This window comes from Drosophila obscura, unplaced genomic scaffold, assembly GCF_018151105.1.
Source record: "Drosophila obscura isolate BZ-5 IFL unplaced genomic scaffold, ASM1815110v1 contig_189, whole genome shotgun sequence".
NCBI lineage: Eukaryota > Metazoa > Arthropoda > Insecta > Diptera > Drosophilidae > Drosophila > Drosophila obscura.
This window is the reverse complement of record NW_024542777.1, coordinates 1,638,847-1,654,294: the sequence shown is the minus strand read 5'-3', so window position 1 is coordinate 1,654,294 and position 15,448 is coordinate 1,638,847. Positions and strand designations below refer to the sequence as shown.

The window sequence follows — 15,448 nt, the reverse complement described above, 5'->3', positions numbered from 1 at the left end:
GAGGGCGCCGCACTTAATGTCAAGCATATGCTCCCCCCGGCGGACCATGGCTGTGGTTATCTATGTCTAAGCCAGCTCTGCCTCTGCCTCCCCCCATGGCATCGCTCTTTCCGTTTGAATATGTCGAAAAGAGAGAGGAGAACAGAAATGAAAGCGACATGTGATATGTGTGAGTGTGGCGTTGAAAAGAGCGCTGTCACAGGGGATGGAGGAAGTGAGATCTCCTCGTCTCCTGTCGGCCACAATTTATGCACGTCTCAGCTGGCTTTTTGGCATTGCCCCCCGCATTCAGATGAGCCAAGGGGTAAAGGTAAAGGTAGCCGCTCTGTGCGTGCAGACGAGCCAGAGGGGAGACTCCCAAAAGAGACTCTTCTCCAGAGTGCAATTTGATGAATTTCAAAAGCAAGGACAAGTAAGCCACAGGAGAGAGCACACAAAATTGAATTCGTAAGCCGAACCTAAGCCGACTGCGCCCGCAATTATAGGGTACCCTCCCCCTCCAGCCCATAACATCTTGAACAAAACATGTTCATTCAACAATCAACAGCATTCCAGGTGTTGCATGCAACACAAACTAGCACACAGCTAAGCTTCACACCTCGCACTTGCCCACCACTTGGAACTTTCGACATCCACCCCCATCCACTGGAGTGTGGGGCCTCCTTCCCCTGCCCCGACATGCAAATTGAAATTGTTTGCCTTGTCGGGGAGTGTGTGAACTGGATTGAACCTTGGCAGTGCCGCCAGCTGTTGTTGCTCCTAACAGTCGTGGCTGTTGCTGTTGCTGTTGACACGTAATATAAATTCTCAACAAATTTTGGGGACAACCCTCCAACTTTGACTCTCTTTTTGTTTGATTTTCTAATATTTGCCTCTTCTATTAATGAAAACACACAAAATGCGCTGAAAACTAAAACGACCCCTCCCCTCTCCTCACCGCACCAGTGACCCAACTACACAAGTCAACTCTGCGGCCGCCTCATGAACTTTTACTAAATAAAATGTCCCACAAAATGCCATTTAATTGTTGCCAAAAAAATATGTGTATATGTATATTCGCATGTACATACATACATATGTGTGTATATAGTGGTTGTTATTTTGTATATTTTTTCAGTGTAGCCACAGGAGCCGTGGCTCCCGGTCCAGGGGTGTAGGCATGCGGGGCGTTAGCTAATGACACTTGTCGCGTGTGCAGGTTTCATGTTGTTGGGGTAGCCTGCATTTTGCGTTTTGTGTGTTTGTCTCCTACTCTCTTCCCTACTCTTCCCATCCGCTCCTCCCCGCTGCACATTTCCATATTTAATTGCACATCTTGATAAGAGTCCTATGCCCCTTGTCCACTCTCCCTTCCTTCCTTCTACAGCACTCTGCTGTTGACATTTTCAATGCGAAATTATGCGACACGGCAGCTCTGGTTTTTTTTTATTCGCTTTTTGTTGTTGTTGCTTTGTGCTCTGTTATTCATTAGCCTCTGTTGCTGTTGACCTCAATTTTTATTGCCTGCCACGTTTTTAATGTCGCGTGTCGCAGTTTTCTTCGTTTTCCCTGCCTCCATGCCCCATTTCGGTGGCTCCCCTCTGCCGTCGCTTGCAGCTGTGCAACAGGTTGTTGAACCTGGGACTTGCCAAAGGTTTGTTCCCCGCTTAAAAGTGGGCAAAGAACATAATTGAGATATGTATTTAAATGTGCGGAAAGTGTAGACTGGCAACGCGAACATTAATGGAATTTACGTGACCCGGGAGGGGGAGGAGCAGTGCACAAAAACAAGCGGATTCTGCAGAATTAATTTCTCAATTTTCCTTTGATTTTTTCTGTAGTGTTCTCTCTGTATATTCTCAAATAGTGAAACCTACAAATTGCATGATAGGCACAATCCAACCTCCTCCTTTGCCGCCTGCAGCTAATCCCCTCTCTACCCGCCTGCCCACGGGCAGTCTTTACCAATGGAAACTTTATGGCTCTGTTGTCAAAATGTTTAACTAACACTTGAGAAGCGTTGCTCATAAAATGATAGAAAAAGAAACGCATTAAGAGCGCAAATAAACTTTTATTGGGATAGAATTCTCGTTACTACTCGTAAAACAGACGGCCCCCCCGCCGGTAGCCGACCACCTCTCCCTGGCACAAGGCTCCTCTCCATCATGGATGGATGGATGGATGGATGGGTCAACGGACACATTGAACAAATAGCAGATGAACGCTCATACCTATGGGGCAGGAGTAGTGCAGGGAGAGGAGAGGGGAGCCAGCTGCTCGACAATTGTTTTATAACTATTTTAGCGATTAAGCGAAAAGTGCAGAAGAAGTTCAATAGTAGATAATAAAAATACCCTATAGAACCTCCATTCGTGACCCTTTACTCAAGGCTCTGCTGCTACAAGGGGTATCAATATACCTTGAGACGGCAACAAAGCCTGGATGAGTATTCGCTTTCCATCAAATGTTGCAAGCTCAGTGGGCAGCCCAGCACACCCCTCCAGCGTTCGCGGAGTAGCGGGTAGCATAAAAGGAAAATTGCTTAATTTATGTGTCATTTATCTAAATGGAGCAACCGAGCAAGAGCAGAGCGGAGCAGGGCAGAGCAAACGAAACAGACAGACGAACCCAATGACTGTCTCACTCTACTATATATGTATGTATATATATTCTTTTTATAAAGCTCGCGATAAGCGACCAGCGACTGACAGGCAGGATGGCAATGGTGCGAAGAGTGCAGAGTGGAGTGGTGCTGGGGCTGGGGCTGGGGGGAGTTGGAACTTTTGTGCCAGTGTTGTCGTGGTGCCAGAGTAATTAAAAATCTTCAGACATGTTGTTGTTGCTGGCGACAAATAATCGTCGTCGGCAGCTGAGCCGAAAGAGAGAGTGAGAGAGAGAGAGAGAGAGAGACACAAAGCGAGAGGGCAAAAGCGAAGAGTAGCGCAGGGCAGAGAACATGGAGCAGAGCAGGAGGAGGAGGAGGAGGAGGAACATGCGATTAAAATTTTAAATGACAGTTGACAGTTTCATCATCAGCATGTGTACAAGAAATTTACATACATACATATGTACATAGATATGGAGGGAGATAGCCGCAGGAGGGGTCCGCTGGACAGGGGGAAATGCTGTGCAACATGAACAGGAACTGCAGAGCAGGTGAAATGTCATATGGGATTGAGTTTAGAGCAGACTGAAAAGCTGTGCTGTGGCTGTGGCTGGGTCTGGGCTCGATAGGGACAGGAATAGGGCAGACGGGAGGCAGAGTGTGCCAACAGGCTGCTATCGACTCCAGCAATTGAAGGGAATGGAATGCGTAAAAGTGTCACAGCCACAGCCAGTCGCAACAAAGAGAGACCACTCTCCTTGGAGAGTTCATTACCTTATCCACACCCCTGGCCACTGCTCGCCGCTTGGCTAAGCACAAAGCTCAGGCTTTGTTGTGCCGGTAAGCTCCGTCTGAGGCGGATACACATCCACACGCCGCAAGTATTTGCCCAGCAGATTAACACCTCGAGGAGTGGACAACGAGCAGCATCAAGAAACACCAATCGCCCTGTCTCTCTCTTCGCTGCCGTGGAGCCAGACTCATAATCAAATGCAATGTGGCATTGGCTAAAAATGGAATTCTGCTGTCTGCACTTCATCAGAGACCCAGGGAGAGGGCTGGGGAGCTGGAATCTGAAGCTGGAAGGCTGCAGCAGGACTGTCTGTCTGACTGACTGACTGACTGACAGACAGATGAAAAAGTCAGCTCGCTCTCTCTGTGCCTCTGTTGCGGCAGGAACCCGTTTGCCCGCTCAGTGCAACATGCATTCCTCATGCCACACGAAACAATTGACATGCATTGTTGGTGTTTCAGTTGCTCCTCTTCTTGCTGAGAGGCTGAAGCTGCTGAAGATTCTCAGTCTCCGCCGCTCCGTGGCAGCCACAGCCACAGAATTGTCACAGCAACTTCCCCCTCCCTTCGCCGCACTGGCCCTCTCGGTCTCGGTTTGCCATTTTCCAAAATGAAGTTCAAATAAATGGGCAGAAAAAAGAAACTGGTTCCCACTGGCTTCAGTAAGGACACGAATAGAACTGGTTCTCCCCGGCCCGGCCCGGCCCGGCCGGCTCCGATCTGCTCTGCATTTATCAATTCCCGATCGGGCTCTGTCCCAGGCCGGTTTCCCCCAGCCCTGTATTTCATTTCATTGGATTTCATTTCAGTTGGATTCCCTTTCGTATTCCCATTCTAAAGCTCCGATATAAATTAAGATCCGTATCGGAAGGGAAACTTGAAATGGAACTGGGACTGGGACTGGGACTGGCCCTTGGAGGGCACAGAAACACAGGTCGGCAGAACGAAGCCAGCGGCAGGTGGCATTTCATATCGGAGTCGGATGCACAGTCCAAATCATATTCGGAGGGAGCTGTTTGGCTATGCGAATTTGATTTATGTATATTCGATCTTCTCTGGGCAACATCTTTCACCGGTTCGGTTCGGTTCACCGCCGTCTCCGATATCGGTTGGTGGGGTCTTTGCATCGGGCAAGTGGCGGACTGCCCGCTGCTATTTATTGTATGCGTTTATCTGCATTTTCCCGGCTCTCAACTTGCTTAATTTGCGGCGCATCCTCCTCGTCTATCCACGCTTTCCCGCCTCTCCACCCCTTCCATCCTATGCCGAACAGTCACTGTGCTTTGTCAGCGTGACATGACTTTTATGGTATAAAGTTATATTTCAGGCTGCCTGCCCACAGACACACTACTACTCGTAGACAACTTCAAAGGCATGCGATTTGTGAGGCGCCATCTGGCGTCGGGAATGCACATTCAATGGCCATAAATGTCAGCCTCGGACGGGCCAAGGATTTACGTAACAGGCGGGCCTATAAACCCAGGACTATAGTGCTTCTCCTGAGGTCAACTTGCGCCATGCCATCTGTTGAGCCGAATCGCTTGGAAACTTCTATAAAAATGCACAATCAATCAATCTAAAAGAACCCAAACAAAATATGATGTGAAGCGCATTAATTGAAAGTATTTACAACTCAACGAGCCATGACTAATTCGTGTGGTGTGTGGCAACAGCCTGGAAAACGCGACAAGTTTCCCAGGGAAAAAAAACCCAAATTAACATGTCACGTAAGGAGGAAAAAAGGCAACAAGAAGCGCCAACGAGGGGCTAATCGATAATTTACGAGCGGAAATATGGCACACCGAACCAATGATGGATTCGGCGGGGCTGAATGGCTGTGGGGGAGCTCTTGGGGCGGGGCAGGACGGGTGTGAGGCAAGGGATATTGTAACATGTTTATAAATAACGCTAATGAGGCTGGGGGCCGTCTGAAGGGAGAGGCTATCCCGCTTGTGAATTGTTTAAACAAGCGGCGAAGCGGCGGACTGGCTTTGAACTACGCTCGGAGGGGTGGGGAAACATGGAATGGGGGTGGGGAGCTGTGTAAATATTTACCCCGAAAGAGGTACATAAAATGGTTATCTCACCTTGCACCTCTGTCGAAAGTTTCATTGGGGAAACTGTTGACACTAAATATCAGCTACCATCGAATGGTAAAATTATTAGCTGAAAAGTTCATTGGGGATTGGGGATTGGGGATTGGAGATGATACTTTTAGTTTCCAGCTGATTTAATTTACTTACTTTACTTTAATCCGTTTTATTCTTCCCTTTCAGGCGACATTCTCTCGGGCGTTTGCTTCGTCGGCCAGTTGGACACCCACTCGCTGGGCGCCTTCCTCATTCTGCCCCTGTGCATATACCTCTCGATCGGGGCGCTCTTCCTCTTGGCCGGCTTCATTTCGCTATTCCGCATACGGACCGTGATGAAGACGGACGGCAAGAGAACGGACAAGCTGGAGCGGCTGATGCTGAGGATCGGCTTCTTTTCGGGGCTCTTCATCCTGCCCGCCGTGGGCCTGCTGGGCTGCCTGTTCTACGAGTACTACAACTTCGACGAGTGGATGATACAGTGGCACCGTGACATATGCAAGCCCTTCTCCATACCCTGTCCGGCTGTGAGGGCTCCGGGCACGCCCGAGGCCCGGCCCATTTTCCAGATCTTCATGGTGAAGTATCTGTGCTCGATGCTAGTCGGAGTCACCTCCAGCGTGTGGCTGTACTCCAGCAAGACCATGGTGAGCTGGCGCAACTTCGTGGAGCGGCTGCAGGGCAAGGAGCCGCGGACGCGGGCCCAGGCGTATGTCTAGTATGAGACGGGCGCAGCGGGCACCGGAGCCGGACCCAATGGCACGGCGGCGGCGGACCCCGAGGCGGCTAACGAGAGTTACTTAGTTTTTAGCACGTAAATCCCATTCCCCGATGCATGATCCCCCATCACCCAACCCACAACAGTAACCACAAATGCAGTCGTAGTTCGTAGTACTCTACTCGTAGCTTGTACAAAGTTCATCTCCCCCCACTCTGATCATGGAAATCAAAAGGTGACCCTAGGGCCCAGGGCCCAGGGCCGAGGGCCTTGGCTATTGTTTGAATCGTCTTAGTTGATACGAAAGCAAGCTTGTTGAACCAAAACTATTCATTAAGTTGAGACTCTAGCTGTAAGTCGAGTTGCATTTTGCATTTTGCATTTTGTATTTTGTTCTAGTTAGGCTGTCATCGCTTCTTCATCTTTGGACGCATCCGAATTCACGCATGGGGATTAGGTTAGATTTTGATTTTGAAAGCTTTAAATGTGCCCTACCATTAGAGAACATATATGTATACATAGGTACTATATATATAGAGTAGGAAATATGTAAGTTGTGACGATAATGATATGAATGTTAGGAATTAGAGTGGAGGTGAGCAGCGACTGGTCCCGGGCTTGCTGGCCCCGTCGCCTGCTCGCGTCCCTGGAAGTGCTTCGTCTATGTATAAAGGGAAACCATACGCAGTTTAAATGTATTATGTAGTTGCAATAGATGTCCTCCATGTGCTAAACCTAATGCAAATACGAATATTCTAATGATAATGATAAATGTAACTCTAACTCTAATTGTAACTGTAACGTAACTCTACTCTAACTGTAATTGTATATTTGTTGGGCTAATTAATTCTATGTGCGTAACGGAATACTTGTAATTCAATTTTTTAAATGACGTTGTAGTCATAGCACTTAAGCGAACAAACAAAGCGAAAACACGCGAAAATTTGTTGCCACTTTATGGAAATTTTTGCTCCGCCCCACCCCCAGGACGCACCACTAACTAAATAAGAGTTGAAACTGCCATTTAAATATTTGTAGACGAGGGAGACCCAGAGAGGCAGCAAAAGAAAAAGCCAACTCTGGTATCGGCCAACTGTTGATTCGCATTTGTTTTCAGCGCATTTAATTGAGTCCTCGATTTGATTTGAGTTGGATTGGTTATGTTGCGAGCATAAAAGTCCAAGCCAAGCCAAGCCAAGCCAGATTTGTGTAGCATTTAAGCACGCCGATGGAGCGCATATTAATTATAGCAATTATCGTTAGTCGGTGCAACATAGCAAACGAACAATTACAAGTGTATAAATATAAATATAAACGTAAAGCATCCCTGGAAGCATCATAGCAAACACAAACACAAACAGCAAATGCAAAAATAAAACTTTATTTTATTGTTAAAGACTGAAAAATGGACAGAGTGTTTGCATTTCCAGTGGGTTCGGGGAAGGAGCAAGACTCCAATCAGGTAAGAGAAATCACAATTTTGATATCCCTTCATCCAGCTCCTCTGTGATACTCTACCAAATACATAGTAGGTATCAGTACCATCTGGTGTAGCTGTCAGCTGAGGATCTATATGAGTCCTCTATATCGGTCTTGCTCAGAACGAGGTATAAGTAATCCACATGCAGCTTCGATCGTGGGATTCGTAGTGCCGCACCTCACCACTTTCAGGACTCTTCCGGCCTTCCAAATTAAACAAATGATACCTTTTTAGAAAGCCTGGAATGTATTTCCACGCAGCTGTATACATGTAGATGTAAAATCACATTAATTTTCAAGCAGTATAACAAAATGCAAGCCAACAGTAAAGATGCAGGAACCACTGCTAGAAACATTTAATGCTCCCAAGACTTCACCATGGAAAATTGGGAATATATGGCAGAACTCGTCTCTGGGCTCAGCACCAGCGGAGACATCTCTCTCTCTGCGTGCTGTGATAAGTACAATTTATGATGGTAAAACGCTGAAGCTGCAGGAAAGCGACACTGCCAAAATGGTCCTGGGATTATTCGATTCCTGCTGGCTGCAGTAAACAAATCATTGCATTTCGTAGTTCAGAACAAACGTACATGTATTTATTTCGATTTTGAGTATTGATTGTCCGTGTTGCGTATTACTTAAGATCCAGAACCCACTTTGACGGCCTGAAATAACAATAATCGGTGTTAAACTTTTCCTATTTATACCTATATTTATTATAGATTTTTTACCCATGTTCGATAATGAATCAGGTCGACTTCCTAAACTGTGGATGCAGCTATCGCAGCGTTGCTTAAATAAAATAGAGACTGAGAGAAAACGGTGAAGGACAGGATCGAGACTGAGGGCGAGCTCTGCTTTACTTACTCCTCGTAGATGATGCTCCTCATTTCCTCTGGGAGAAGGTTGTGAACTCCGGCTGGGTGCAGAGCGTGAACGTTGTGAGAACGGTTCTCTGCTCAAAGGGCTGCGCGATGTAGCACTCAGCCCAATCGCGAACACGGAGTATGTCCTGGACCAGGCCTTCCATAACGCCAAACACCACATTTGTGTCTGCCTTGCAACTGAACCAGCCGTTGACGCCGCCCTCTCGGCATCGTTTCTGGAACCGTCCACTGAATGGGATGTTCTGCTGGATATTGTGTAGCAGAAACTCGGTCTGAGCCAGGTGATTGCCATGTCCCACCCAGAACTCTGGACTCTCGTTCTCTTCCTCCACATCCAGGGTCTTTGAGGTCCCAGCGCCCGCACTCATCGTAAGATAAGCAAAACTAAAATTAAATAATATTGAAATTCGAATTCTCTCTCTGGAATGGTTGAACCTATGTTGAAGGCCTTTCCAAAGCCTACTCTTCGTCTCAAATTTATACTCGGTAACCGAGAACAATTTATACTGTTTAAAGCCGAGAATACTCTGATGGGATTTTATTGTTACAATTTCCCTTAAATGTTTAGTTTTACCATTTTAGTACTTCAAATTAGCAAGAAAGATATTCCATGTTAAGAGCACTTTTTTCTCTGTTGGGCGGCTGACCACTTAACAGATGTGAGCTCTGTTAAGTTTCGATCATTTATTTTAACTACTTCTCCCATTGGGCACCTATTGCTGAAGTGTGCTTGGATCATTTATGTTCTGCACCTAAGCATTTACAATCAGTCGGCAATCCAACACATATAAACTGCCCAGACACTGCCCATATCAGCACGAGGTCCCACTTCCCTCCTACCACCCACACCTTGTGCAGTAACATCTAAAGTTTTCCCATTAGAGGCAACTATACATTCGGACAGACACACTATGGCCACAGAAGCAGCTCGAAATTCAATCATAACTTGCCAACACCCGCATCCAACACCCAGCGGCCTCCTGCACCTCCCACTTGAAACACATGGCCGTAAGCCTTGAAATTTACGAGTGGAAACGAGAAATCCACGCCCATATAATTTTGATTACACTTGTTTTCTAAATACTCCCGGCTCCCGGCTCTGCTGAGAATGGAGGAACCACAAAAAGAAACCCCAGTAAAAAGGAAAACTCAACGCAAACAAAAACAAAACCATTTGAAGCACATGTGCATGTGTGCGGTGAAAAGGCCGAAATAGAATCCGCAGCGAGACTGTACTTACTCGCATGTGCGGGGGAGTGGGAGCGGAAGTGGGAGAGGTGGGGAAGAGGACTTCAGTCAGTCGCTAAGCTCCTTGGCAACAAATTGCAGTTAAAAACAGGCAGGGGCGTGGGCGGTGGCGGTGGCGAGGGAAAATCACTCTGCCACCTATCCGCCTCCGCTCTGGGCCAGAGCCCACGCAGAGGGACATGTATTAAAGGATATGAAGGATATGGCGATGTTTTACAAAACACGTGTGCGATTTAACAACTACAACAGCCACAGAAAAGTTTTCAGCAACAAAAGGCACGGACGGGAGAACTGCACGAAAATGGAATCCAATGTTCGCTTGGCGGTGGGTTTTGTTGCGTTTTTATGTGACCACCATAAAAAAGTTATTAATGTTAGTGTGCGAGTGTGTGCGACTGTGTGTGGGTGTAGAAGGTGGGGGAGGGGGAAGTGGATAGAGAGCTAGGGAAAGCCAGTTGCACACGGCCGCAAAATGGCGCGGGCGTGTTCAGGCGTTAATGTGGCAAAAAATGTTCGGAAGCACGAGAGGTTCGCAGGCTACCAGACCCCGACTGGCCGCATACTCTAACCGAATATACGAGTAGATCAAAATCGTGTTTATAGCTACAACGCTTCCAATATCTTCTCTGGAGTCTAGTTTGCGTTTTCTTGAAGTTTTAGTTGGGCAACGTCCCTTTTCCACACCTTTCCTGTGTTTACGATTCTCTCTTTTTTCTAGAAATTACACTCTTCTATTGCCAATGGAATATTATTATAAAACTTCAGCAACTACACCTCTCACATTCAGTATTCACCCAATCAAGCTTATATATGTAACTACGATGTACCTTCCCTCCTTCCAGGGCATCCAATCTTCGACACGCCCCTTACAATTTTCATTCAACTTCATCCAACTTTTATTTGCAGTGCAGTTTTGTTGGTGCCGAATGCGGGCGTGAAAATCATAAAGCAAAACATATGAGTGGATGGGAAGTTACTAAAAAGAACTATAAAGAACAGGAGCCAGCCAGGAGGAAATGGGGAAAACATAATCGCCCCCAAAAAGGACATCGAGGAATGTCGAAATGGGATACATTTGTGCGGTTGCACGTCCCCCCACTACACGGATACGGATACGGATACGGACAGGGATCCAGGAACTCAGTCAGTGCAGCTGACACTGTTGGAGAACTTCTGTTCTGCTCCGCAGAGGATAATCCCAGTGAGCTATGAGTCTAACAGTTTGACTTTCCCTGTAGTTTTCTGTGAGTCTCACACTATACGAGCACAATACACAGGATGATTCCCAAGCTGTGGCTATTGGTTGCCCCTGTGGCCGTGGCCCTGGCCAATGCATATGTCTATTGGGAGCAGCTGATTCTGCTGGACCCCGTGGTACTTCTTGCCAATCTGCAGGATGGAATTCTGGACACCTTTGCCGAGGTCTGGAGTAACCTGAAGACGGCTCTGGAGTTGGGCAGGGGCTGATGGAGGAAAGGCTCAATGGAAATTGACCAGAGGAATCCGACTGCTTGATGCTTTCCTGGACGTTGTTCTTCGCTATTATTTTTATATTTTTTCGGTGTCCAATCCTCGCAAATATCACTTGGAAAAGCAGCCAAAACGGAGTTTCGCTTAATTAATTGCCGAATTTGTCGCGACAAAAATCGACTGCAAAAAGAAATCTCTGGCTGGGGGAGGCAGCAGCCTTTAATTGCAATTTTCAATTAGGAAACTGCACAAGTGGGGCCAACAAAAAATACTGCAATCCTCTGTGTAGTTTACTTAATTAATGTTTGTCGTGGAGTGCTTAGGGGGCTGGCTCCCAAGTGACAACGAAAGGAGTCCAAAAAAGCATAAAACAGAACTCTGTGGGCTGGGGAAGAAGTCGAAACCTTAAATGGGTTGTTTAGTGCATGTCTTACTTTCATCGTGATTTAAAAACAATTTAAAGTCGAACTCAATACTTCTATTTCTGTATCTGTTGTTAGAAATCTCGACAGCTGCGCTAAACTAGCAATGAAATATCATTGCCGCAATGACGGGAATACCCTTGGCCTGGGGGACTTCCCTTGTTCGCGCCCCCCTCCGCATACGTCAGCCCTGGAGCCAGCACTCATCTTGCATGGAACCATGCCAAAGGCTGCAAAGTCCACCGCAAACAAAGGAAAGTTAATTGCCAGGCCAAATATGGAGTCAGCATCCCCACTCGACCACTGCCTCATCGCACCACCCCACTCAAGTCTCACATAGAACAGCATTTCGATTCAGATGGAGAGAGAGAGAGTGTTGGTTCAATATTTGCTTTAGATAAGGCGGAAAAGGCAGCCGCATCAGGACTGGCAGGAGGAGCTGCTAATTTTTCGCTGGGAAAAGTCAATTAAATCTTTCAGCCAGAGAGGGTTGGAAAACTTTTCGGCGCCCAAATGAATAAATGATGGAGCATGAATGTCAATCAAAGTTAAGCGCTGCAAAATGCAGACAAACAATCGGAACGGATTGGCGTGGGATGAGAGCGGGGGAGAGCGGGAGCGGAAGTCGAATCGAACCGAAACAAAGATGAGTCATGTCAGAGGAAGTCAACTTCCATTAGCTGTCGGCGGGGGGCGGCATAAAATTTCCCTCGCCACGCCCACAAATTGATAAAGTTTCTCTTTCGGTGGAGCAGGGGTGCCGTGCCGTGCCGGTGCCGGGGCCCTGCCCTGCCCTGCCCTCCAGCTAATCCAACAATGCCTAATGACAGTTGTCGAAAAGTTTTACCCTAAAATCGATTTTAATGGCATCGCAAATAATCGAATCGAGTTGTTTATCGGAATGAATAGTTGTTCTCTGTGGAAGGGTGTGGGACTGAGATTGGGTGACTAAGAGAGGGAGTCGGAGTCGGAGTGGGAGTGCGACCCGAAAAGTTGTCAAATTTTATAGTTATCGAGGATGGAAACGAATTTGCAAACATTTCAGTGCATTGCAAACCTTTTGGGCACCAACTTTTATGTGGCTTATTGATAAAGTTTCCCGACTCGCTCTCTACCGCTTGCCCTCTTCTTTCTCGTTCTCGCTTTCGGTCATAAATCAGTTCTGGACTCGTGCTGAGTGAGCTACGGAAAGGTGAGGCTTCAATGAGACATAAACCATGCAGCAGGTGGCCTTCCCCGCTGTCTTCTATTCCCCCCATCGCTCTTGGCTGGCTTCTCTGCCTCTCTGCTTCTTTGAGTAATTAAAGCAATTGCCCCAAAAGAGCCACAAAAGCCGAACACAGCAGGTGGCCTCTGGAGCCGGGCCTCTGTGGGTGGCTGTGGATGCGGGCTTAATCAGATTTATGCTGCGGTTTCCCGGCATCCGCACGGGCTTTGCTTAATTGTCATAATTTCTTTTTAGCGCGCCCAATAAGCTCACAAAATGTGTCCAAATGATGTGCCAAGCTGGTAGTTTCACCGAGTGCTAAAGAGGAAGGAAAGTTTGGTAAGTGAAGAGGAAATTATAAGTTGTGCTTGGATATAAAATGGGACACCCATTTGAATCTCATGGCTTCCATTATGGGAAAGCAAACAATTCCCTGAATAGAAGTATTAAAATAATGAGAAATTAATGGTACACGCACGTATTATTATGTATCTATGGCATACATGTAGGTTATGGAGGACCGAGAGAGACACGAAGCGGCCGTAGTTTCGTCGCGTCGTCTGTATAGGCAGCCTTCGGCTCTGAGAGAGCCGAGAGCAAAGAAGGAGATCAGTCGAAGTCGAGAGTCAGAGACAGTCAGTCGTAATTCAGCCACGCATCGTACGAAAATCACACACATAAGTTAAGAACATAACTGTACCACAAATTGTACTTGGAGCTAAGAAATATATATAATAAGTTCAACATCCATACTTATAAATAAATTGCCATTAAGCAAGCAAATTATCTACATACATAGAACTCCAGAACTCCAACTAGGCTGCTTCATAATATTCATTGTTTAGGAACTGATAACACTCAGAATTAATACACCCCGCATAGTTATTATTCTTTGAAATTCTTCTTAAAATAAGCTTCAAACTTCTCCCCACTGTGAGCAGTCTTCGAGTGGCTCCGACCAAACGCTGCCTGCCATCGCCCACCTACGCAATTCAAGTCCGCTTGCACGTCCACTGCTGTGCCCATCAGCTCCTCAGGCTCCCGGGACTTAATGAAAACCCATTGAGTGGTTGAGTGGTTGAGTGGAGTGGCGAATGATCTCATGGAGAACTGCGCGCTGTCAGAGGTCGGGCGAATCAAGTTCCATCGGCCGAGCAACAATAGCGACTCATTAATGATCTTGCGAGTATTTTCTACATTGCGGAACTATTCGGGACGAGCGCAAATAAGTAATAAAAGGGGGCGGGGCGGATGGGAAAGAAGAATCAAAATAATTTTGTTCGGTACAGGAAAGAGGGGGGGTGGGTCTGGGTAAAGGTCGTGAGCATAAATTTCAAAATTGTTTCTTGGCCCCTCAGCGAACGACATTGATGATGTACGTCAAGGGGAAGGGGCAGGAGGAGGCAGAGGCAGAGGCAGTGGCAGAGGAGAGCGGTGGACCGGCCTCATATGCCACAGGGCAACTTATGGCGCAAACTTTACCAGGAAAGGTGGAGATCGGAGTGCCACAGAGAAAAGGAGCGGACAGGGAATGGAATGGGGATGAGGACCGGGCCTAACGCCAAGTCTGAGACCTGGAGCCCCTTGTACTCCACTCTCCGCAGTTCCCTTAGCCATTCTTGATGGTCGATGCTGTGCGGGTGATAAGTAACATGAATCACGTTTTATTTTGCCTTCGGACTTTAACGATTCAGTACGTCTGGGCTCGAGGAGGGGCAGACTGGGGTACAGGAGGTGGCACTCGACTCCAGACCTCAATGGCTGACTGACTCTGACTCTGGCTCGACTTGGACTTGCAGTTGGAGCTGGAGTCGTTGTGGTAGTCGGAGTTGGCGTTGTAGTCTACGGCTGAAAGGTCAGAGCGCTGGTTGTTTCCTGCCATTTTTATTTGCCTTTTGTGTATGAGAACAACCTGGTTCTATTCTGCTTATGACTCTTCCTCCTCTGTCTCTGTCTCCGTCTCCGTCTCCGCCTTTGGTTTATTTTGTATGGCGCTGGCAGGGATTTTCGTCGGCGTCGTCGTCGTCGTCGTCGTCGTCGTCGTCGTCGTCGTGTTTGCCGCTTCTTTCCATTCGCCTCGGAACGTGAGAATTTAATATTTCTTTTCATTAGCCACGGTCGAGCTTTGGGTCGTCTCGTTCCTCCCTCCTCCATGGGAGGGGGCAGCACCAAAGGGGAGTGCGGCGTGCAGGGAGGGCGGCTCTGGCGACACTTACAAATTTCATGGCTCCATTTTGAGCAGGTCAACAGCAACAGCACATAAATTTTGTCAAAACGGGGCCAAATTCGTTGTGGAAAATCAGGGGAGAGGAGTGGAAAGGGCCCATGGGAGGAGGTGTCGCTGGATGGAAAGGCCAAGAGATTGGAGGTGGTAGGAGGAGTGGGGCTGCAGATTGATCCTCTCTATGGGGACTTGCCTGCACTGGGTGTTTCTTGAGAGTGAAAGAATGAGGAGGTAGAACATTCCCTCTGTGCGTTATTCGCCTACTCTCATGAGTAATTTCCATGGTCCAATCCAAATGTCACCGTCCATATGCCAAGCCAAGGCTCC

General features: G+C 47.4%; 2 protein-coding genes across 3 annotated transcripts in view; one reads left to right on the top strand and one right to left on the bottom strand.

Annotated features, from left to right (window-relative positions):
- The window catches only part of LOC111066737 (frizzled), an 89,699-nt gene extending 83,223 nt beyond the window's left edge, over window positions 1-6,476 (top strand). The window contains exon 5 of the mRNA XM_022355568.2: window positions 5,653-6,476. Within this exon, the coding sequence (XP_022211260.2) occupies window positions 5,653-6,185 (533 nt within the window). The 3' untranslated portion in view covers window positions 6,186-6,476. The remainder of the gene's footprint in view (window positions 1-5,652) is intronic.
- A 1,714-nt stretch (window positions 6,477-8,190) lies between these two features.
- Window positions 8,191-9,008, bottom strand: LOC111066738. Of its 2 annotated transcripts, none has more exons than XM_022355569.2 (2): window positions 8,531-9,008; window positions 8,191-8,328 (listed from the first exon to the last, which is right to left on the bottom strand). In XM_022355569.2, exon 1 carries the CDS (start codon window positions 8,916-8,918, stop codon window positions 8,550-8,552), a length of 369 nt encoding a protein of 122 aa, XP_022211261.2. In that variant the 5' UTR covers window positions 8,919-9,008; the 3' UTR covers window positions 8,191-8,328; window positions 8,531-8,549. The 2 variants fall into 2 exon arrangements, with proteins under 2 accessions (XP_022211261.2, XP_041449399.1); XM_041593465.1 differs by lacking the exon at window positions 8,191-8,328 and adding an exon at window positions 8,377-8,473 and having other exon boundaries at window positions 8,512-9,006.
- Window positions 9,009-15,448: the final 6,440 nt, after the last annotated feature.